We start from the raw sequence: 26,343 nt of genomic DNA, 5'->3' as shown, positions 1-26,343 counted from the left end.
ATGTTTTTCAACAAACAGGGTGTAATTCACAAGGAATTTGTACCTGAAGGGTAGACAGCATTGACTGTCACCCCTTCAGGTACAAAATTTTTGAATCAGTAATCAGTCTTTGAAGCACCTGTACATTCTATGTACAAGTGCTACAAAGACTGTTGAAGTGTATTTCCCTGGGTGAGACTGCAATTTTGAAATAAAGGCATTCTGGATCATAATGCCACCTCCCATTCCATGCTTGTTGGGAAGACACTTCTGAGGAAATATGACATTGTACTGATCAACCATCCACCTTCCCAATCGCGCACTATCAGACTTCTTCATTTTTCCCAAGGTGAAAACTGCCCACAAAGGAAGGAGATTTTAGGATGTTGAAGAAATAAATAAAAACTTAACCACCGAACTGAACATCATCTTTTTGTTTGGAAGTCTTTTTTGGCTCTTTTCAGAAGCTTTTAGAGCTGCGTAATAAGTGCATTCATTCAGGTGCATTACTTTGAATAAAGATAAAACCATTTGTGAGCTCCTTCATTTTGTTTTCTTTCTATTGCACTAGTTCAGGAACTTTACTGTCACACCTCATATTATTTGTTTCAGTTTCATCAATTTCTGGATCTGAAATTGAGAGAATCTCTTCAGGCTCGCTTTAAGCCCTCATCATTTTGAATATTATTGTCTGAAGCTTGAACATACTAAAAAAAAAACTATCATATATATAAAATTGAGTAATATTATTTTAAACACAGCTAACAGGTGGCAGTACATCTCTATAGAGTTTCAGGTGATTCTGTATGTGCACAGATCTAATTTGTTGATACTGCACTGAATGAACCTTCAAAACATATATATGTGAGACCAGCAAGTTTCAAAACATATTTCAAAAAGGAAATATGTTGTGCAAGTGTCACAATGGAGGGGACCTAGCAATGGAGCTAAGTTTGTCTCTGTTACTGGGTCCCAAGACAGAAATTGAATGTAGAAATGTTTACAGATTTCAATTAAAAAATAGTGTACATACGAAAACTGTTAAATATGTGAGACCAGCTGTCACAATGGAGAGGACCTAGCAACAGAGCTAAGTTTGTCTGTTGCTGGGTCCCCAAGACAGAAATTGAATATAGAAATGCATGCAGATTTCAAATTCAGTCTGTTTTTAATCAAAGCCAGTATATATGTCTGGCTAATATCAAACAAATGCAAAATATTTTGTATTTTTAGTGTTATTTCTGCATGTGCTTGAACCTACTAAATTTAATTTGTGAGACTTATTTTACTTGATATAAAATATTCATAGCTGATTATTCTTATTTAACAAGCAAATTGGCTGACTTTTTATAATTCTAGATCTCAGGGTTTGTTGAAAACCATCCAAAAAAGCATGGTCTTCCATCCAGTAGTCCACGATTAGCCACATCAAATTTTGACAGCTGCGAAGAAAGTGAATCACAGCAATTAATTGCAAGGTCAGACCCAAACCACTTATCTATGGATGCCACAGAATCAACATCATGTGTTCCAGAAGATAGTAAACAAGGTAAATAAAATGCTGTTTTTAACTTTTGTTTGTAACATCTTAAAATTAAAATGGCAGTCGAACGCAGAATCACCCCAACCGAAAGCAACATGATAGGAATGAAGAGAAGATTCTGAAAATGTATTTGTTTTTTATATCAGTGAAGGGGAAACACATTTCACCATAATAGCGTAAAAATCGGTATAATCACAAATGCATCGGTATAATCACAAATGCAATTAGATCAAGTTTACTGCCAGTTTATAACAGATTCCACTATCAGAAACGCAACTGGAAATTGTTTTTGTTTTATGGTAGTAACCCCTAGAAATGTGCTTTAGTAAAATGTGAGGTGTTAATAGTGTATCTCTACCTTTACAGTGTTGTTTATTCAGTTGCTGCACGCCCGCAGCTTTGTTTATGTGTATGAAGCGTGCCTCCTCATTTTGTAATTGTGCTTTATTCCCTAAAAATGAGTAAAATACTTAAACATTGTGAAAAGGAAGCATCCTGGCGAAGACACTGCAGATTCAGAGAGAAAAAGAAAAGCAATATTGATAAACAGAGGCCGACTGGGTCAAAAATTCTTATCCAGGAAAATTTGTAGTGGCCTCATACTAGCATTTATGGCCAAAATCACACCGGCCTCCGACCCACCGTGGTTTCCCTTGTAAGGCTTATGGCCAGTCCGCCTCTGTCGATAGAGGAAAAATATGAAATTGTGAAACGCTTTGAGCGAAATGAAAGACCATGTGATATTGCACGTGTTACAGGCCTAAATGAGGCAATGCCGAGAATTACAAAGAATGCAGAGAAAATAAAAACAACTTTCATAGCATGAACAACTCAAAGTGTAATTAAAATCCATTAGATTAAGACACAAAGAATTGGAAGAGATGGAACGGCTGTCATCTGTTTGGATAGAAAATCAAACAAAAAACAAGTTTGCTTACAATAGAAGCAAAAGCAGTAGCAATATTTTATTACGTAATAGTCGTAATAAAATACATAAGTATTTTATTACGATTATTTATTGTGTTTGGTAATGTTTTGGTTACAAATGTGTTCAATCTTGGGTGGTCGGCACCTAAACCTATTTTTCGCATAGTGCCTGTTGTTTATATTGCACAAGGGTTTCTAGGAACACAACTATTGTGCTATACGAAGACTGACTATTTCTAATTATTATATTTCTTGTTCTGGACAGTTTTTTGGATCTGTGTATGTAATTAATATTGGGTATGAGGCTTTTCACTTGTACCTTATAAGCTGATATTATTTGTATTTGGCATTAGTGTTACATTAATATGTATACCTGCCAGCTTTTCTGGTTTTGCTGGCATATTTTTGGTGTTTACATGCCTTTGTAGTTTTCAGGTGTATGTCGCTTGCTGAGTCTAGCCTTATTTGAAGTTCTGTATCTACCAGATGAACATTGTTTTAACTAGAACTGAATAACAGTGTATATCTTGGTTTCTCCTTTTCCTTTTTAATTACATGTTCAGGTTGAAATTGCTCTAGATTTAGTCATTTGTAATTAACATGCATGATATCATTCATGCAAACACAAAGTTCAGTAAGCAGTATCAGTGTATTATTCACATGCATTACATTTCGCATATGTGCATGTATCAAGGCAAGTAAGGTTTAGTTTCTAGATTAGGGTTTTTTCAAAATTTGTTTTTTTCATCAAATAGCTAAATGAGAAGAGCTTGCAATTTTTCAAGGTGTGTCTGAAACGTTTTAGGACTACATTCATAAAAAATAAATCTTAAGCAAAAAATTTATTATCATTTAATCTTCAAAGTACATGCCTTGCAACTCAATACACTTCTTCGCACAGCTTTGTATGGCTTCCAGATGGCTCTGTGGGACTGATCTTGTGGAACTGTTTATTTCTCTCATCATGCTGGTTTGGAACTCTGAAACGCTGTCAAAATGGGCCCGCTTCAGCCTGGATTTTTGGAAACAGAAAATAATCAGCAGTAGCCAAATCTAGAGAATATGTGGATGGTGAAGCCATCCTCTGTAACACCGTTCTGTGAGAGAAACTGCTTGACAATGGTTGCATTGTAGTGAAGCAAGAACTACTCACCTGATTGGCCATGTCTGGCCTAAAACACTGAATTCTTTTCAACTGTCTGTTCATTACTCCTCTGTAAAATTCAGTGTTGACTGTTTGCCCTTCCGGTACAAATTTTTTGTGCACAATTCCTTGACAATCATAAAAATCACCAACAATGTTGATGATTTTTTTCAGACTTTTGAAGCAGGAGTTTCTTTGGCCTTACAGATTTTCTCCAACCCATGTAGGTGGTTGTCTTCTTGTTTCTGTTTAATAGCACTAGAATTCATCACCAGTTGTAATTTTTTTTAAGTCTGGATCACTTAGATCTGCCGTTTCGTTCAAATCTTGACATGCAGCAACTCACTGCTCCTTCCATTCTGCCATCAACGCATGCGGTATGAAGTGCAAGCACACTTTCCTTTTTTAAAATCTTTGACAACAATCAAATGCATGGTATCCTTGCTGATGTAAAGCTGGTTGACTATCATTTGGAGGGACAGGCAACGATCTTCCATTAAACAGCTGCTGAACTTTTTTGATGGCTAAGTCCATATGAGACTGGGATGGGCGACCACTCTGCACATTGTCCTGAATATCTTCCCATGTTCACAGAACCACTTCTACCAGTGAAAAATGTTGGATCGTGATAGTGTTTCATGTCCATAAGCTGCACTCACCATAGCTACTATTTCATTTGCACTTTTTCCAGCTTTAAAACAAAATTTTATCATTACTCTTTGCTTGGTCCTTGAATCCATGACTATGTGATTTACTGTGCCTACTTAAACTTGAGTTCCTAGTAGAACACCTTTGTGCACAATGATGAAACTTGGCACAGAGCCAGTTCAGACTTGATAGTGAATAGTTTCAACAGTGGCTGATGTATGGCATCAATAGTATCGTTTAAAAAAATTAGTCCTAAAACTTTTCAGACACACCTTGTAAATCCGGTTCTTTTCTAATGAGCATTCATTAGAATGTTAACTGTTAAGCTTTTAATTGCTTTCTAATACTTTTCTGTCTTTGTTTCAAAAGTTAAAAGTATCTTTAGAAGTTAACATTTCCTTTCCTATAAAAAATGCATTTCCAACATCCATTAAAAAAATAACATTAGAAGAACAACAAGTGTTATTTCTCTTATTCAGTTAACTTTCATTGACTTTTGAGCACAAATGTTAGCAATATTTTCTTTTATAAAGAAAAACAAGATTTTACTTGTTTCTACTTTACTGTTTCTAATAGTTTTTAGAAACAAACGACAGATCTGCCTTTGCAAAAAAAAAAAAAAAAAAAAAAAATAATATATATATATATATATATATATATATATATATATATATATATAGCTTCTTTTAGACTGCAATGCTGCATTTTATGCTAAGTGACTTATTAAATTCAACTATATTTAGCTAACTTGAAACCAGGACTACCCATGGGATTTTGTCAGTGATATACAGCAATTTTTCCAGCAGGTATAAGGAGGTGATTATCTCATTGTATAAAGCAGTGGTTAGGCTACATCTTGAGTACTTCATACAGATTTTGGAATCATCATTTTAGGAAGGACGTTGATCTGTTGGAACAGATCAACTTTGCCATTGCAGAGAAGGGCAAAGTGATTAGCGAGGGAAACAAAAAGGTACTCTACTAAGAAAGGCTACTAAGTTCTAAAAATTTGCAAGGAGATCAGATTGAAGTGTTTACAGTTCTGAATAGACTGAGTAAGCTAAGCTGATGGCATCCCTGCTCTTACTCAGACAGCACGAGGAGGCATAAATTTAAATTGAGGAAGGATGGATGTGTGGACATTTGCTTTCAGACAGTGGGTAGTTGATTGTTGGAACACTCTTCCATCTAGTGTTGCAGAAGTGGGTAGTTTAAATAAATTTAAGGAGGAACCCTAGACAAATTATTAGAGGGGTAGGACAGGTGATGTGGGAAGGTTTTTTTGCTGATGCTGTATAAGTTTGCTTTCTTGCATCATTTCCCACTACTGACTTCTTTGCTTTATACTGGATGTTTCAATTAAAAGCCACTGGGTCTATCTTTCTTATATTTAGGTTTAAATCATTTATCATTTGGACATATTTGAGGAATTTTTGAAATTCGTGTTACCATTTTACAATTTATAAATTAAAATTTTGCTAATCAGCTGCTTTTTCTCAGTCGTAAAGTTGTTGCCCATCTCAGTTTAATCTAAAACATCATACTTTTGATTTTTGTTTTTTTTAACGAAAACCACAAACCCGAAAGGAATTAGAACTTCCTCCGTAGCTGAGTGGTCAGGAGCAGGAGTGCAGTAGCACACGCTCTTTGAGTAGACCGGGGTTCAAGCCTCTTACTGCTAAATACGGTCGATCTGCCAACCCGCACTGGACCAGCATGGCAGATTATGGTCCATTTCCCTCAGCATGAATTGTTGAGGAGGCTTTCATCCTGCAGTGGGTTGATAAGGGCTGAAGTTTTTTTTAGTACGTAGTACCGTATGTGCATTGAAGGTTGAGCAGATGAAAGAAGAGACTTGTTGACATTAGACTTTGAATTTCTTTTGATTGTAATTTTCAGAAAATACACATGAAGGTAGATTGTTTCAAAAAAACAGAATCTGAAGGGACAAATGAGGAAGAAGAAAAGCTGATTCTTTGAAGTTGGACAATAAATTGATGCTGACTGTTTGCAGCACGGGTTCAGAGTGGTTTGGATGAGAATGAGTTTATGAAATTAAACTCATTCTCATTGGGTATATGAGATGCCAATTTAGAAGAGTAGTGCCCATTGAAGTATCTATAAAAAAAAGCATTCATCAGAAACAACATTTAGACACAGAGAGTGGATCGACTTTATAAGAGATGGGTCATTAATTCCAGTTTACAATTAATCAGTCTAAAAGCCTGAGAGAGGTTTTGGGGCATCACCTCATGTGGGAACAATATTTCATGATAGAGCAGATATGAGATTTGTACAGAGTGAATAGTTGTTTAGAAGAAGAGTAAAGTTAAAAGCAAAAAAGAAACCTAGTTTTTGGATGCAGAGGAAGCAGTATTAGTGATGTGCTCATGCCAAGAGAGTTTAAAAGTTAAGATAATTCCTAGTAGAGATACATATGTGTTGTCTAGAAATCTGAGTGTTATTGAAGATGAGCAGCAGACTCTTGCTTTTTTGCAAAAGTTATGAACTCTAAAATCATTAAGGAAAATTACCTCACTATTAGGAAAGATAGACTGGAAAATATACGTTTTAAAGAAAGGAAGTCGAAAAGTTCAAACTGATTAGCTGAGTTGGGTATATGCATGATTACCACCCGTGAAGTTAAAGGAATCATTGAATCTTAGTTGCCCTAATCATTATAGAATAATTAGGATAACTGAGATGAGTAGTGGTTAAGGCAACTGATAACTGTGATTGTGTCAGAAAAAGTGGGGATTGGCTGATTGTAGGTGAAAATAATTTAGATTTCAACTGACACCATGCACGTTTGTGAACTGAATGAGGAAGTGTAGGAGAGTTAGAACTTTTTGCAGATAAGTTTGTTCTATTAGTTTGAGTATTCATGATGCATTCAATAGATAAAGTTAAACTAAGTCAAAGGGGGAAGATATAAATGAGTTAATGAAATTTTCAGATATAAGGGCTTCCATAGACTCAGTTTATTCTACATTATATTAACATTCAAGAATAAATATGAATAAATCTATATGAATGCCAATAAATTACGAATGATAACTTAAGATAATTTTAAACTCAAAATTTGTTCCTCACCATCAGCCCACAAGTAATTCAATACCCCATTATCATAGTTGAAGACCCCAACCTGAACCCAGAAATATCAAACTCCATCTAACCTCTAGCGATGGAAGACATTATGTCAGAAAAAAAAATGCGGGTTAAAAATATGTTAGAATATAATTAAAATGCAATGAAAAATAAAAATATTAAAATCTACTAAAATTTTTTTAGTCATTTTTTTTTTTAACATAGCAGGAATGTACCCAGCACCTTGATGTAATGCAGATTCAAGAATGCCTCAATCATAACTTGAAGTCCTATCACCAGCTGATCCAACTGCCTCCTCTAGAGATAATAGTAGGTTCAGTCTGCTAGACTATCTAGCCTCAGGCCTGTGAAACCATTTGAAATGTAAGGAATATTGAAATTTGCCATGATGCCCATCATAACATCAAAAGACATAGTAATGGAGGCATGTGATGCAAGAAAGCAAGCGTGAGCTTATTTAGAGTCAGCCAAAAAAAAAAAAAAAAAAAAAATTCGCACATCCATTCCCTCAGTTTGTCCAGTTCCACCTTGAATTTATTTAAGCTATCAACTTCCACAACAACAGATGGAAGTTTTATCCAGCAATTAACCACCCGCTGGCTAAAGGCAAATTTCCATGCATTTATTCTACAACTGTCTTTCCTCAATTTGAATTTATGCTTGCTTAGGTTTGTAATCTGATCAAGTGGAAGTATCCCATCGGAATTGAGCCTGCTCAAACCATTCAATGCCTTATACACCTCGTTCAGATCACCTCGCAGGTGCCTAGTCTCCAGACGCTGCAATTTGCAGAACTTAAGTCTTACTGCTACTATATCTCTCAGACTGTCCTAATCTGGGAGTTATAGTAGCAGCAGGAGAGGCATATGATGCAAGAAAGCAAGCATATGTAACATCAGCCAAAACCATTTCACACAACCATTCCCTCTGAAAGTTTGTCCAGTTCCTCCTTGAAAAATTTATTTGAGCTATCAACTTCCACAACCGACAGACAGATGGAAGTTTGTTCCAGCAATCAACTACCTGCTGGCTAAAAAGCAAATTTCTGCACATCTATTCTATAACTGCTTTCCTCAATTGAAATTTATGCCCCTCAGGTTCATAATCTGAGCAAGAGGAAAAATCCCATCAGAATTCAGCCTGCTCAGCCCATTCAATGAGATCACCTTACAGGTGCCCGGTCTACAGATGCTGCAATTTGCAGAACTGAAGCCTTTCTTGGTATAGCATCCCTTCATTCCCCTAACCAATCTTGTAGCCCTTCTCTGTACTCGCTCAAGCAACTCTACATCCTTTCTAAAATGAGGCCTCCAGATCTGTATGCAGTACTCAAGGTGTGGCCTGACCATTGCCTTATACAAAGGGATAACCTCCTTTTCCCTACTAGCAAAATTCCTGTATATCATTGACAATACCCCATGACCTGCTCTGGCAGCCTGCCTGCACTGCTCAGAAAACTTCATATCAGACTTCACAATTGTGCCCAGGTCTTTTTCATTCTCTACCACCCTAAGTGTAGTACCACACAGTTGGTACATTTCTCTGGGATTACTTATACCCATATGCAGTGCTTTGCATTTGTCTATGTTAAATTTCAGTTGCCACACTTCTCAGCCCATCTGCCCAACTTTTCTACATCCTGTTGCAGTAGCACACTGCCATTACTGTCATTAACAATCCTGCCAACCTTTGTATCATCTGCAAATATCAACATTAAGCCTAATATATCTTCATCAATATCATTGATAAATATAGAAAACAACAGTGGGCAAAACATCGAACCCTAATAACATTATGCCACAAACAACAACAGCAGCAGCAGCATTCATTATTCATTACCACTCTCTGTCTTCTCCCACTCAACCACCCTTTTATCCATTGTAGCAAACTACCCTTAATACCATACTGCTCAAATTTGTACAGTAGTCTTCCATGAGCAACAGTATCAAAAGCTTTCCTGAAATCTACGTATACGATATCAAAATTATTTTTCGCATCCAGTTCCTTTGTAACCCATAGTATCCAGTCAAATTTGTCAGACAAGACTTTCCTTAACAAACCCATGCTGTGTCTTAATTATTACTGCAGTCTTGTCAATATGACCCTGCAATGCTTCTTTAACCAGTAACTCCATTATTTTCCCCGCAACAGAAGTAATTACAGACTAATGGGTCTGTAATTACTTGTGTCACCCTTTGATCCCCTCACTTTGTGAATTGGAGATACTTTTGCACATATCCAGTCCATGGGAACGTCCCCTGAGTCAAAGGATGCTCTCATAATTATGGCTAAGGGTTTGCTTATTTCCTTTGCTGCCTCCTTTAATATAACTGGATAGATCTCATCCACCACAGGTGCCTCTCTTATGTTTAACTTCAACAATTTCTCCTCCACTTTGTTCTCAGATATTACAAAATCATTAAGCACCATGTTACAGTTTGATAAACTTCTGGCATTTTCCTCCCTTAATAACTGCTCGTGTGTGATGACCAATCTGATTCATCTACTTACTTCTAGAGTTTATATAAGTAAAGAAGTCCTTGCTGTTTTTCTTAGCATCCTTTGCCAAAGATCTCTCGTAATCTGCCTTCATTTGCCTAAACTCCTTTGTGACTTGATTACATATTAGCTTATATCTGCCATAGGCTTCTGTGTCGCCTGATAATTTATATGCATCCCATGCATTTTTCTTCTCTGCCACGAGTCATATTTGTTTATCTGATATCCATTTAGGCTTAAACCTTGAACAGTATTTCTTTATCGGTATGAAAAGCCCAGTTAACTTCCACGGTTAGTTCCTTGAATGCTTCACCACCAAATACGGAGGATGCAGAAAGGTCAGGGAATAACCACCGCATATCCCGGAGCAAAATGGCCTTAGTTGCTAATACTCCTAAAAACCAAATAACAAACAACAAACAAATCTTGAATGCTTCCCACGTAGAATTTGCTATTGGTAACATTATCAGTTTGTCCCACTGTACAGAATTTAAAAACTGTTTGAGACCACTGTAGTCACCTTTACGGAAGTAATAGCCCTTCCCTTGATGTTAATTATATCTTTAAGTAAATTCCACATCAGTACACTGTGATCACTGCCACCTAGTGATTCCTTTATCTGCAAATTCTTAATGCAAAAATAATCACTGCTGATAACCAAATCAAGACTATTACACTCTCTGGTTGCCTCTCAAAAATGATTCATACTTCATGATTGAAGAGATGAGGATTGCTGGAGCCTTTCTTTGGAGGCTAAGCATGGGTTTTTCCACTGCAGTAAGTAAAATGGTGGTAGTGCACTGGATAATGATAGTTATGAAAAAGAGGAGCAGCATTCCTTTGTGACATGGAGACCAAACAGATCCCAGTCCCCCTGATATCAATTCATATTTGGGTAGTCTGTATGATAGGCGTGTTTTTTTTTTTTGTATAATCTGTTATGTATGGTGACTCCCAGTTGCTACTCCATCTCTGCTGTATAATTCTGTTTTGAGTACAGGGCACTTTAAAGACCAGCATGTATGTTATGTCATATCTATGTGAATATTGTATGTTGTTCACTGGCCACTTATCTACCAGGAAGTAATGATCACAAGAAGAAAGATTACTGGTAACCACTCTTGCCACAAGGTATAGTGAGTCAATCTACACATGCATATTCCTCTTGAACACCAAAATGGACAAGGGAATCAAAAATTGCAATATCCAGATGAGTGAAGGAAGTGCACACTTGTTGTTGCCAGCAAATATCCCACCCCAAAGGGTTTGCCACAAAGAAATTCACACAATGACACTCACATCGACAGGGAGTAATACTCTTGATCTCGTTATCAGCAGTGATTATTCATGCATTAAGAATTTGCAAAAAAAGGAACCGCTAGGTGGCAGTGATCACAGTGTACTGATGTGGGATTTACTTAAAGATATAATTACCATTGGGGGTAAAGGGGAGGGTTTTTGCTTCTGTAAAGGTGACTGTAGTGGTCTCAGATAGTTTTAATATACTGTACAGTGGGACAAACTGATGATGTTACCAATAGCAAATTCTAAGTAGGAATTTGCTATTGGTAACATCATCAGTTCAAAGAAGTGATCGTGGAAGCTACTAGGTTTTTCATACCGATAAAGAAATATTGTTCAAGATTTAGGCCTAAATGGATGTCAGATGAACTAATGTGACTCGTGGCAGAGAAGAAAAATGCATGAGATACTTATAAATTATCAGGCGGCACAGAAGCCTATGGCAGATATAAGCTAGTCTGTAATCAATCACAAAGGGGATTAGGCAAGCGAAGGCAGATTACGAGAAATCTTTGGCAAAGGATGCTAAGAAAAACAGCAAGGACTTCTTTACTTATATAGACTCTAGAAGTGAGGGGATGAATCAGATTGGTTCACTTGATATCGATGGTTTGACTGTTGATGATCCTGCTCAGATAACTGATAATCTGAATGAGGATTGTGCATCTACAATCACACATGAGCAGTTATTAAGGGAGGAAAATGCCAGAAGTTTATCAAACTGTAACAGGGTGCATAATGATTTTGTAATAACTGAGAGCAAAGTGGAGGAGAAATTGTTGAAGTTAAACATAAGAGAGGCACCTGTGGTGGATGAGATCTATCCAATTATATTAAAGGAGGCGGCAAAGGAAATAAGCAAACCCTTAGCCATAATTATGAAAGGATTCTTTGACTCAGGGGACATTCCCATGGACTGGATATGTGCAAAGTATCTCCAATTCACAAAGTGAGGGGATCAAAGGGTGACACAAGTAATTACAGACCCATTAGTCTGTAATTACTTCTGTTGCGGGGAAAATAATGGAGTTACTGGTTAAAGAAGCATTGCAGGGTCATCTTGACAAGACTGCAGTAATAATTAAGACACAGCATGGGTTTGTTAAGGAAAGTCTTGTCTGACAAATTTGACTGGATACTATGGGTTACAAAGGAACTGGATGCAAAAAATAATTTTGATATCGTATACGTAGATTTCAGGAAAGCTTTTGATACTGTTGCTCATGGAAGACTGCTGTACAAATTTGAGCAGTATGGTATTAAGGGTAGTTTGCTACAATGGATAAAAGGGTGCTTGAGTGGGAGAAGACAGAGAGTGGTAATGAATAATGGATGCTGCTGTTTGTGGCATAATGTTATTAGGGTTCGATGTTTTGCCCACTGTTGTTTTCTATATTTATCAATGATATTGATGAAGATATATTAGGCTTAATGTCGATATTTACAGATGATACAAAGGTTGGCAGGGTTGTTAATGACAGTAATGGCAGTGTGCTACTGCAACAGCATGTAGAAAAGTTGGGCAGATGGGCCGAGAAGTGGCAACTGAAATTTAACATAGACAAATGCAAAGCACTGCATATGGGTATAAGTAATCCCAGAGAAATGTACCAACTGTGTGGTACTACACTTAGGGTGGTAGAAAATGAAAAAGACCTGGGCATAATTGTGAAGTCTGATATGAAGTTTTCTGAGCAGTGCAGGCAGGCTGCCAGAGCAGGTCATGGGGTATTGTCAATGATATACAGGAATTTTGCTAGTAGGGAAAAGGAGGTTATCCCTTTGTATAAGGCAATGGTCAGGCCACACCTTGAGTACTGCATGCAGATCTGGAGGCCTCATTTTAGGAAGGATGTAGAGTTGCTTGAGTGAGCACAGAGAAGTGTTACAAGATTGTTGAGGGGAATGAAGATGTGCTCTTACAGAGAAAGGCTTAAGTTCTGCAAATTGCAGCAGCTGGAGACTAGGCATCTGCGAGGTGATCTCATTGAGGTGTATAAGGCCTTGAATGGATTGAGTAGGCTCAATTCTGATGGGATTTTTCTTCTTGCTCAGATTAAAAACCTGAGGGTCATAAATTCAAATTGAGGAAAGCAGTTGTAGAATAGATGTGCAGAAATTTGCTTTTAGCCAGCAGGTAGTTTATTGCTAGAACAAACTTCCATCTGTCGTTGTGGAAGTTGATAGCTTAAATAAATTCAAGCCTGAACTAGACAAACTCTTGAAGTGAATTGATGTGTGAAATGGGAAGGGTTTTTTTTTTTTTTTTTTTGGCTGATGCTAAATAATCTTGCTTTCTTGCATCATATGCCTCTACTAAATCTAATGCTAAGTTATGAAGTTTATTGAATAAAGAACAGCAAATTTCACCCTTTTATTGCACAGATTCTTAAAGACAAATGCAATCATCAATATGATACTTTCTTAATATTTCCCATTATAAAATGGCGGGGTTTTTTTTTTTTTTTTTGTATAATGTGCCAGACCCTAAGAATTCTGGATTGTAAAGTTCCTAATTAATTTTATAGAGTTTCATGTAAAACTAAAATAATAAAAAAAATTCATAGGAAAGAGCCAAACAAGGCAAAAGTTAGTTTTTAAATATGCATTATAATATAACAGAGAAAAATGTGTCAAATAGCAAAGAATTGTTAAAGTAGGCAAAAGAATTGAAAGTGTCAAGTTGAAGAGCAATACTGTGGGTGTGGATGTCATAAATCAAAGAGGCGCCTCCGTAGCCAGGTGGGAAGGAGCAGCGGTGCGTTAGCACACGCTTCTTGATTAGACCGGGGTTCGAGCCCGTCACCACCAAATATGGAGGATGCGGAAAGGTCAGAGAATGACCACCGCATATCCCGTAGCAATATGGCCTTAGTTGCTAATGCTCCTAAAAACCAAAATAACAACAACAACATAAATCAAAGAATGCAAAGTTAGAAAGGGGACGACTAATATTAGACATGGTGAAATTAAACAAAAATATAGGTTGGGTGTCCCAGAAAGAATCTGCCAAACCACTAGTTGATTTCCTGAGTGATTTTAAGCAAAGTAGTTCATATAAACATTCATCTGATTCTGAGCAGTTACAGAGCTATAGCTTTTTGAATTTTTAAAATGACTGGAATTTTTAGTGTAAAAAATAATAAAATTGAATTATAAAGTAAGCACAAATTTACCTAGTAAAATGTTTATTCATACTAGGTGACTGCTTTTTTATTTTATTATGTTTATTTTTTGAGTTGGAACTCCACAGCCATTATTAAAATTCAAAGAGCAGTAGCTCCTTAAGCCATTTAGATTCAGACCCATGGTAATATGCACTTAATATGACTCAAAGAACTCTGAAGTTTGGCAGATTCCTCCTAGGATACTCTGTATAACAGAGAATTAATATAACAATACAAACAAACAAACAAACATGAAGTACAGTCATCTTGCTATAACATGCCACATTTGTTCCTAAAAAAACAGCAAATAGTAAAAATGCTTGCTATGCCACGCATATTTTCATATAATGACCAGTTTGTATGAAATCTGTGAATTATCAATATTTACCCCATTTTCAAAATAATTTTAATCAGTGCATATTAGGCTAAAATTGGTAAATAACATTACAACTCTATGGTTATATAAATAAAAATTTATTGAAATGAAACATACATAAGCAATATTGTTTAATTCTTGATGGCTAATTTGTCAAATGGTAGAAGGGTGTGGAGAAATCTTATATTAGGCTTCTGTTTTTTTTTTTTTTTTTTTTTTTTTTGACCTGGCTGTGTTGGACAAGTGTGCCAAAAACAGTGGTGAGCCACTTGACAAGTGCCCAATATTCTTTTTAATTTTTGGAAAATGGTTTGTGTTTTTAGAATTCTGCTTCAGCAGTGACAACATTTCATCTTTTTTTAATGGATTGCACTATTTTTTAAGTTTTAATAAAAAAATATAAAACATACTTGTGTTTTTTTACACCTTTTATTTTCAAAAAAATAACAAAAAATATTTTTTGTTCTTTTTTTGAACTGAAAATTGCAAAAAAAAATAATAAATAAATAAAACAAAAAATATAAATATCGGTCTCTTTATTGTCTTCATTTTAAAAAATCACTAAGTGCAAAAAATTTCAAATATGCACACACATTTCTGCTTATTATGCATATAAATATTAAAAAATTTAAAAACTCATATCATTAGTATTAGCATTAGTAGAGGCATATGATGTAAGAAAGCAAGCTTATGCAGCATCACCCAAAAAAAAAAAAAAAAACACTATATATATTCATTATTCTTAGTTACTTCTGTTTCAGGTTTGTTTCAAAATTTATTTCAGTTTTGGTTGCTTCACAACATAAGAAATTTGAAACTATGCATTTTGTACTCTGCACTATAATGGCCATCTTGAAAGAATATCGGGCTTTGTTTTCTCACTGTGAAGGCAATAATAAATAAACCTTTTAAAAACAACTAAGTAAGACAGATGTTTGTTGAACTGGCGGGAGAAGAAAAACAAGTAAACTAAAATTGTAAACAAATGCTTGTCCAGTGGTCACCTGACAGATGACCTCCACTGTCCATATGAAAACAATAAAAAAACACTCTTCACTTTATTGTGCTCTTGTGCTTGATTACTCAGCTACATTGGATGCACTGGGTTCTCCATCATGGTAATGTTGAAAACATGCCCTTTATTCATTGGATCTAGCCCCTGCACTTTTATCTCATCTATAAAATGAAAGTAATGAAGGGTCAGCATTCCAGGCCAGTCTTTACTGAACTGAAATGTCTCATGGAATTGTGTACAAAGGTACACACTGCTAGGAGAAGTGTGCTTAAAGAAGTCACAAAATAATTGCAGAACTGTTTCAACCATGGTATGGCAACTGGCAGAAGTGTATGGTTACTAGAGATAATAAACCTTTATCAAGAGTTCCATTTATTTTCAATATATTACATATGTGGCCTATGCCACTTGATTAATGCTCATTGAATACATACACACAGCAAGAATTACTACTGCTCTATGAATAACCATCATATTTATATTAAATATATATACCAAATGTTTATTTTTATTTAATTTTGTCATACTTTAGAAATTATCAAGTTCATTGACCAAGAATTGTCAGAAGATTCATCAGGTTTGACAGCAGATTCAGTGAACTCTCATTCTCAAGAAATATTATATTCAGAGTCACTAACAATTCAGTCTCTGACAATCCAGCCAGAGTCCTCATCAGTAAGGCAATCATCAGCATCAGGTGAGTACCCTATCATGACATATCAAATAGTAGAATTGTGAAGAGAATCTACATGTAAATGAGTAATTATATTTTGCTGTTATCCTGTAATTGGACATTTTCAGAATTGTATACAGGTAACCCTCGAATAACATGGTAGTTTGATTCCTACAAAATCTTGTATAATGCGAAACCATGTTATATGGGACTAAGAACCAGTACAAAAAGGGGTGTTACATTCCAAAAGTTAACAAAGTACACCATTTTTTTTAATAACTATCAGAAACTTAATTTTTATGGTAGTAATAGCTTAATATTTTAACTTTATTTTTATAATAGTAGTAACTTAAATAGCAATAACTGAACAAATGTCTTACCTTACAAACTGTGATACGTATATGTCAGATAATGTACGTTCATTTAATTTTCTTCCTCTTCATCACTGCTAAGCACAATCTTTTCTGCAGCATCTAGATTTTGTGTACCTTCTTCTCTCTTAAAAGTCAAGAACTGCACGCTTCTAAGTCACAATTTTTTATGGTCTCAAACAAGCACAAGTTCAATAGGAAATTTTAAACTGCAAAGAATTATTTACAATAAAACAATGTAGATAAAACACATGATGATAAAAACGCTAAAACACCGTAGCTTTCAGAGGTATCCGCCTCCTTTTTCAACAGTAGTTGAAAAAGGAGGCGGATAATAGTTGTTGTAGAAGTTCAAAACTGTTGAAAAAGGAGGCAGATGCCTCTGAAAGCTACGGTGTTTTAGCACTTTTATCATCCTGTGTTTTATCTATAAGTTCAATAGGACAGAACATAACCCAGGAATCTCCCAAAAAAATACAGTGGATCCCCCACTTTAAAGATATAAAGTACAAATTTAACTTATTACCTTACCAATTAACAAAGTTAAATGATACCTGAAATTCGGAAGAATATTTTCCAGTTAGCAAAATAAAAATAAATTTATGCTCACATACGTAGCTTAATTAATACGTACTGTGATATGTACATACTAACTAATTGATATTTCTGTTCACTGACTTTATTTTTTTATTGTAAAATTTAAAACAGTAAAAATGATAAGCATTTAATAACAAAGAACACTGCACACACAAGTTGCAACAAACACAATACGCACAATAAACACATACGGAGTAATGAGTTTCTGAAAATTTATTTATGTTTTTTATATGATTGAATATTTCGTGGAAGGGGAAACACGTTTAGCCATAATGTGAAAACCCACAGAATTCCAGCTATCGGTACTGTCGCAAATGCAAGAAGATAGAGTTTACTACCCGTTTATAATTGATTACACTAATAGAAAAGACTAATAAACCTGTAACTGCAAATTGTTTTTATTGTTTTATGGTAATGACCTCCAGAAATGTGCTTTAGAACAATATCACAAAGACAATAATGACTAGCGAGTCAACAGCATGGTTTTCCCAGCACAAAACCTCAAAAATACTGTGGTATGTGAGATTTCCCTCAATTCTCAAACCGTGTCATACAAGTACCGTGTTGTGCGATTGCCACAATTTATCAGGTTGTGTTAGAACAAAACTATGTTGTAGAAGTACCATTGTTATGCAGAGGTTGCCTGTAATTGATCAATAGGGTATAGTAGTGTTAAAATAATTATAAAGTTGATATTACCATATATTTCCCCCCTCCACAAATCCCAATCAATAATAACCACAGAGACCATGCAACTCTGCAGGTGCTGCATGTCAAGGAGGTACTTTAACTGCCCTGTTGTTCTCTGTATTGATGCTAATAATTTGATCCTCTACAGTATAGTTGTTTTGCCATTTGTTACTCGTTTGGATAGGTCTGGGTTCGAGTTCTGTTGATGACTGAAGGAAGTACAGTTTACCCCCCTATTAGTTCCAGGTTCTTTAGCATGCATACCACACAAATTAACTGGTGAATATGCACTTGCAGACATAATGCACAGTGATGTAATATGACCAGAGTTGTTAAGTCACTTGAAAACCAACAATAGCAGCAGCAGCTGATGATTTGACGGTATGATCAGTTTCTCATTCTTCTGATGAAGTTATCTGTAGCAACTAAAGGATTAATGGTTGTTTGAAAATAATTTATGAATATTTAGCTATCTTTGGCCCTGTTTTTAATCAATCTAAATCACCACCTTTCCATTTTTCCCACTTATGGAAAATTTGGTTGTCCTGAATGTCTATTGACGTCAATTGCAGACTTCCAAAATTAAAGCAGTAAAGATTTTCTAGCTGCTTAAACAAAACCTAATTCAAGTCTCAGACCAAATAATTATTATTAAGTACATTAAATCATTTTTCATTTTCGTTAAATTTTTCATTCTCAAGGTGAATGAAAAAATACCTAAGAGTAATTTTTCAGTCTTGTATGAATTTCTCTGAGCAATGCAAACAGGATACTAGAATAGCTTGTGGGGCTTTGTCAATGATATACAGTATTTTTTGCCAGCAGGGACAAATAGGTGATCATCCCATTCTTTAAGGTAATGGTTATGTTGCATACTTATTTGGGAGCTTTGTTTTAGAAAGATCTGTTGAAACAGATGCAGGGAAAAGTAACAAGATTAGTAGGGGGCACAAAAGGATAATTTTACCAAGAAAAACCTACCTAGTTACTGTAAAATTGTACTGTCCGGAAAGCCTAATTGAAGTGTTTAAATCTCTAAATGGATTGAGTAAACAACACATACAGGGGAACATAAATTTAAATTGGAAAAGGATGGTTGAACAATAGATGTGCAGAAATTTCTTTTGATCCACAGAGTAATTTGATTGTTGAAATAAATTTCCACCTGGTATCGTGGAGGTAGCAGTTTGAATAAATTTAAAGGAATGAACAAATTATTAGCAGGTATGGACAAATGAAGTTAGCATTTTTTTTCTTTATGTACACTTGTGTTCAAAGAAAATGCATCACCTAGGAATTTCACATTTACTAACCCTTTTTCGCAATAGTATGTTACATTAATGACTAGTGAATATGGTTACATCACAAATAAAAATATAAACAAAAGATATTTATTAATAGTTAAGGCAAAGCTAAGTAATATTTGACAGGTACTCACTAATGAGTATGTTACATCACAAATAAAAATATAAACAAGATATTTATTAATAGTTAAGGCAAAGCTAAGTAACATTTGACAGGTGCTCTCAAAATATTCCAAAATGAGCATTTGCAACCATTATACAACAGTTTTGGTAAACACTACAATTATGACTGAAATGTAATCAGAAGCCCCTCAATTTGCTGCAGTTTATCATTTTAAATGGAAAACAAAATGAAAAGTTCACCAGGTGCAAACTAATATTTAGTTGAACCGACACTGGCCCTGATCATAGCAGCACACCGTTGAGGCATTGACAAGATCAATTTCTGAAGATAGTCAGCTGATAGTTCATGGTTCCAAACACGAATTATGGTTTCCTGAAGTTCACAAAGGGTTTTTGGTTTCTTTCTGGCAACTGCAGATTTCACACGATGCCAACAGTTCTCTATAGGATTCAGGTCTGGGCTGTCTCCTGGCCAGCTAACAGTTGTAATGGACCATTCTTCCAACCATTTTTTCACCTGTAACAAATGTAAACACATTACTGTTGAACCTCTAATGCAGAAATTAAGCTAAAGTAACTACAGAAGTGCCTACTTAAACTTTTCGCCTGATAACAAGAAACAGAGTTGTCCTGAAAAATGCAGTTACTTGGTAGGTTGAAATGGTCTCTAATGGTTGGCAGCAATTTGCCTTCCAATAAGGCCAGGTATCCATTGGCATTTATGGGGTTCGAGCTTTTTATAAACTGCAGGTGACCTACACCACGATACGAAATGCACCCCCATATCATTTGGCTGGTAGGGAATTTCACTGTAGACACCATAATCTGGATGGTATTCTTCACCAAGTCTACGGTGAATCGTTTGTCTCCCATCAGCAGGTTGAATTTCTTTTCATCCGAGAAAATAACTGACTTTCACTGCTCAGCGGTCCATTTGACATGCTCCTTACACCAAATTAATCGGGCCTTTTTAATTTTTTTGTGTGAGGATGGGCTTCTTAGGATGACAGGCTTCAAGTCCATTTTTGAAGAGGCATCTTCTGACTGTTACTGCACTTGCTACTACTCCTGTATGTTCTTCCCATTCTCTTTTCAGCTCAGACAAAGAAGCTTTACGCTTTTTAAGGCACAAGTGCTTCAAAATGCAGTCCTGTTTTGGCGTAGAGATTCATTTGGATCTGGTTCTTTTTTTTTCCTATCAGCAGAACCAGTATTTTTGAGTTTAAAAGAAATCTCACTGTTGGCTGATTACAAGACACTCTATAAGTAATATGACAGGAAGAACATCCTTCCTCATGTAAAGCAACGATAACACTCTTTCTTCGTTGCATCAACTGCACGTAATTCACCATCCTGACACAAGCAAGGAATGACTGCAACTCATGCAGAGCGGGCTTATGTAGCTGAAAGTAACAGCTGATGCAATATTATGTTATCACCTATGGCAGTGGTTTTCAACCTTTTTTTAATAATGGCACCCCTAAGTAATTTATTTTATTTTGCAGCACCCCTACTCAATTTTCTGCCTGTTAGATCTGATTCTCTCTCTCTGTATATATATGTATAATATTAAAAATATATATATGTTATATGATATTTATTACAATAATATAATTATAAAAATTACATTCCATAATACAAATTATATATATACAGTATATAATTTTATTCTTTATACAGAGGTACTAAGTAAACATCAATTATAGATCAGCACAAAATTAAAAAGATACATTACACCTTTTTATAATGAAATAAACACATAAATTAAAAAATAATAATAAGTTTAAGTAACTTAAACTCAAATTGCGTGGCACCCCTGGAATGTTGTTGCGGCACCAGTTGAAAACCACTGACCTATGGTGTCGATCTTATCTGATGCAATCTATAAGAAATATTGCCATACTTGCGTTATTCGGACGACAGTTACAATTTTAAGGGGTGATGCACTTTCTTTGGAAACATATTCCTAATGCATAATGACGTAAGAAGAAGCATATACAGCTACATATTCCTGATGCACTTTCAGGAATATGTAGCTGTATATGCTTCTTCTTACGTCATTATGCATTGCTAAAACTGAATTATTTATTCCACTTGTAATGATGTATGGGTCAGTCAGTTTGGTCTACTGCATATGCATAATTACATATACCACCAAATTAAAATTATGTAATTTTGAGTCTATTTATAATAGTCATTTTAATATCTTAAAATGGACTAATATTGAGCTGGATAATACTAAAGTGGGATTTAAGTTCCCCTGGTAGCAGACCACCTTGTGCAGTGGGTCCTTGACTTACGACGACATTGGCATCCGATATACGTTCCATACAATCTCTTATTTTAAGGACCATGATATTTGCAGGAACCGATGGCTTTCCGATATAGTTGGAATGATACACGGTCAGCAATTTCCAGACATGGTGTACGGAATATCACTTGTACAACTGTTCTCAACCAATTAGTCTTTGTTATTGTTCAACAACGTTATGGTTCAGCATGTGGTGCGTGGAACATCGCTCGTATGATTGTTTCAGATCTATGGCAGTCTGAAACTTAACGCTCCATTAACCAGTGGCAGTGCTGTACTCTTTAAAGCCAGCACAGGTTGGTTTGAGTGCTTCAAAAAAAGGGTGAATATCAAAAGTGTTGAAAGGCATGGGGAGGCATCCAGTGCTGATAATAAAAAAAAAAAAAAAAAAAAAAGCAGCTGAGACCTTTAGAATTGAATTTGTTGATCAGGAGGGTTATCTTCACCAGCAGGTTTTTAACACTGACGAAACTGGCTTCTTCTGGAAGCAAATGCCCAGGAGAACGTACATCACTAAGGATGAGGCTAGTTTACCTGGCCTATAAAAGACAGTGAACCTATCTTTCATATAAGCCTATGAAAGATAGGCTCACTGTCTTGTTGGGTGCCAATGCCTCTTGAGATATTAAGCTGAAGCCTTTGCTTGTGTATCACTCTAACACCCCCCCCTTAAATACCTTAGAGTATTTAAACAACAAAAGGTCGACAAAGGCATGCTGGGAGTATTTTGGCACAGTAACAGGGCCTGGGTTACAGGATATGTCTTCAATGAATGGCAGCTTGAAGTTTTCTGTTCTTCAGTGAAGAGTTATCTTGAGAAAAATAAGCTTCCTGTGAAGGCACTGCTCCTGCTGGGTAATGTGCTAGGCCATGATCCCAAACTTGTTCAATCTCTTGAGGCACAATTTGACTTTGTTCAAGTCAAATTTTTGCCACCCAACACTATTCCTCTTCTTCAACCAATGGACCAGCAAGTGATTGCAAACTTCAAGAAAATCTACACGCCGAAAATGTTCACAAGTTTCTTTGCAGCAACCTCTGGTGAAAATGTTGTCACGCTCAAAAAGTTTTGGAGGTTGAAGTTCAACATGCTGGACTGTGTGAGGCTGATTGTAAGTTCTTGGAATAATGTTTCCACAAGGTGCTTAAATTCAGCCTCGAAAAACATCTGGCCTTTAATTATCCATAACGTTGACGGATTTGAAGATGATGGTGCCTTGACAAATAGTATTATCACTCTTGGTAAATCAATGGGACTGGAGGTTGGCGAAGAGGATGTGGAGGACCTTATTATTGTTATTAGCCATATGGTGCAAGGAAGCCTAAGGCACCAGCCAAAAAAAATTTAAGTTACCCTCAGACAGACAGAGCTAGAGAGAGAGAGAAGTAGAAGGGAATCACCAAGAAAGAGAAGAATGATGATATCCAGCTCAAGACCCTGGGTGTGCCAAACCCATACTCGCCAGATGTGAGCTCCTGTATTGACGTCATGGGTGTGAGCTAACAATAGAGGAGCTACTAAGTATAACATATAAGAAATACCTATTTTATGTGTTGTTGGGGAACAAATCACAGAGAATCAATGTATTATTGGTTTCAACTTGCAATATTTTCAACATACTATGGGTTTTGTGGAACGAATTACCATCGGATGTTGGGGCTCCACTGTATAGTATTTTAAATTATGCCCTCTCTCTCAAAAATAATATTTGTTGATGCTATAAAAATGATAACTTCATTGTTTCAAACATTGAAACATTGAAGTTATCAATTTGGAAAAAAATTAGAATATGGATTTTGCCAAAAGGTATTAGTAGAATTATTAGTTGTGCAGTGGCATTAAAAACTATACTTGTTACTACTACACTAGAATTAAGCTTCTTAATCAATATTCCTCTAACAGTGTATTAAAATTTATCTTAGCTGATCCTAGTTGAATTTATCCTGTTGATCTTAGATTATATATTTATGATACTAAATACTTCAAAGAAATGGCAGATCAAATTCCTTATTCCAAGTGGTGACTAATTTTACCTCCATGTCTGCATGTACAGCTTTGCTTTCTTATTCTTTTTGCCAATTGAGATTAATTTATACAGGATAATTTGAAGGGTAATGTACAGTTCAACATGAAGTTTTCCAAGCAGTGCAGACAAGCTGCTAGGACATCTTATGGGGTTTTTCAGTTTTGCCAGCAGGGACAAAGAAGTGATTATCCAATTGTATAAGACAGTGGTTAGACCACATCTTGAATACTACATACAATTCTCAAAGATTCATTTTAAGAAGGATGTAGATGTCTTCGAACAGTTGCGGAGAAGAGCAACCAGATTAGTCAAAGACATAAAAAGGGTACTCTTACTACAAAAGATTTCAGTCCTGCAAATTGCAGTGCTTGAAAACTAAGCACCTGAGAGGAGACCTGATTGAAAGTGTTTAAATGGATTGGATAAACTAAATGCTGATTGTCTTGCCCTTTCTTGGGCAACACACACATAAGGGGACATAAACTTAAATTGAAAAAGGATGGCTGCAGGATAGATGTGCAAAAATTTTCTTTCAGCCAGTGAGTAATTGATCACTGGAAAAAAACTGCCATCTGGTGTTGTGGAAGTGGGTAGTTTGAAAAAATTAAAAAATTTAAGGAAAAATTAGACAAATTATTAGAGTAGGATGGGCAGATGAGTTGGGTAGTGTGTTTTTTTTTTTTTTTTTTTTTGTTGATGGCATATGAGCTTGATTCATGCATCACTTGCTGCTGCTACTAAAATTCGTGTCACTCAAAATGAAATTGCTAATTTCTTTTATAGGTGACCCCCGCTTAACGCTGATAATTCGTTCCAGAAAAACAGAGTGCTAAATGAATCCGCTCTAAGCGAGTGCCGCATTCCCATAAGGTAACATGTATTTGTGAGTTGCGGTCGGTGCCATAGGATATTTCCTAATCAATAATAAACGGTGGTGAAAAGATGCACAAATGTCGGTCAAAATATTTTATATTCAAATATTTGTACATATAAAATATTCTGCATTACATATGTATATAATTATGTGGTAACTATTTACGTATCAGAATTAAACTTAAAATTCCAATTAAAATCATGAATTTAATTGATCTAAATTGATTTTACTTGATGAATTTAATCATGAAAAATGTGTCGATGTTTGGCCTTCTTCCTGGTAAATTAAAAGGGGTTTTAATTTAAAATCCCCCGCAGCGTTTCCATCATAAAGTCAACCGATCCTTCGCTGCTTTGCAACCTGGCATGTTTTTTTCTTCTTTCAATACGAAACTTCTTTTAGGCATTCGTTTCCAAAAAATTCCTGCTTCATCTATGTTAAAAACTTGTTGAGAAGCATAACACATAATACCCCTCTTCAATAATTTTACAAGTTCTTTTTTGAAATTTTGGGGTTCTTGATCTGCACTTGCAGCTTCTCCCTGGATTTTAAATCTATTCAACCAGCCCTTACAAGTTTTAAATGGTTCCACTTTTTTTTTTTCTTTTTTCTTTTAGGTGAGCTTTCTTCAGATCATCATATAGGCTAATCTCTTTTTTTTTTTTTTTTTTTTAATATTTAACTTAACTGAATTCTGCATTGGATGTTATCTTCAATAAAATTAGTTAAGGTCTCTCTGCCGTTTGAGTCCTAATAGCCGGCCTAGCCCTAGTTGCTTGCAGTGGAACAACTGTCTTTCCTGCTGATAAAATTAATTGTTTATTTTTGTAATTGTTCTTACAGTTAAACCTGCCAGTCCCAAATTATGGCACACATTCGCTTGTCATTGACCGGAATCTCAAAATGTCTAATTTAATTTTCAAATTCAGTCTTTTTCTTGCATTTGTAGTCTTCATACTGCATCCAGACGTTGCTTTTTCATTCTTATCTGCCATTATTAACTCTTTGAATATGTAACTGCGTTGGTTGCATTAATTATGATACAATGTTCGAGTAAACTGTCCATTACGCACGATGTCTAATACTGTACTGAGTGATGACTAGACTTCAGATAAATGCATATAATGCAAATATTATAAGCAATATACTTGATCATTTTTTAAAATGTTGATCTCGGAATTACGTAACAAGTCACTGTACTGCAATTAAATTAGTGCGCGAGAAAATTTAACTGAGCGTGGGAAAAGTTTTAATGCTGTTTTGCTATTCATTTTCAAGCTGTCAACTCCATCAGATGAAACGTTTTTGTTAAATATGCCAAAAATGCAATCTGCATGCTGGTAAAAGAGGTTATAGTGATTTGTGGCAGCATTATAGTCAGATACCGATTTATAATATAAGAACAATGTTATAGTCAGATACTGGTTTATAATATAAGAACAGCATTATAGCGAATCAGCGTGAAGCGAACTGTGTTATAACGAGGGCCTGCTGTATTTTGGTAACCACAGGCAGTTTGTATAAAATCATATCAGTGGCAACACTGTGTACCTCCACAGGCAGAACAAGTGGTTGTTAGGTGATATTTACACTGACTTGTCCATACCAGTTTTTTCACGACAAAGCCATCATGACATATTTCCTGTTTGAATTTATGTTTATAGT

The 26,343-nt window shown here is 35.6% G+C and overlaps 1 protein-coding gene across 1 annotated transcript in view; it reads left to right on the top strand.

Moving 5' to 3' along the window:
- The first annotated feature begins 1,463 nt into the window (after window positions 1-1,463).
- Window positions 1,464-26,343, top strand: part of LOC150075879 (uncharacterized) — a 50,890-nt gene continuing 26,010 nt past the window's right edge. Inside the window, exons 1-2 of the mRNA XM_090388137.1 lie at window positions 1,464-1,528; window positions 16,241-16,405. Of these exons, the coding sequence (XP_090244263.1) occupies window positions 1,480-1,528; window positions 16,241-16,405 (214 nt within the window). The 5' untranslated portion in view covers window positions 1,464-1,479. The remainder of the gene's footprint in view (window positions 1,529-16,240; window positions 16,406-26,343) is intronic.

Source organism: Mastigoproctus giganteus, chromosome 13 (assembly GCF_048544385.1).
Source record: "Mastigoproctus giganteus isolate SK-2022 chromosome 13, ASM4854438v1, whole genome shotgun sequence".
NCBI classification, from domain to species: domain Eukaryota; kingdom Metazoa; phylum Arthropoda; class Arachnida; order Uropygi; family Thelyphonidae; genus Mastigoproctus; species Mastigoproctus giganteus.
This window is presented reverse-complemented; position numbering and strand designations above follow the sequence as displayed.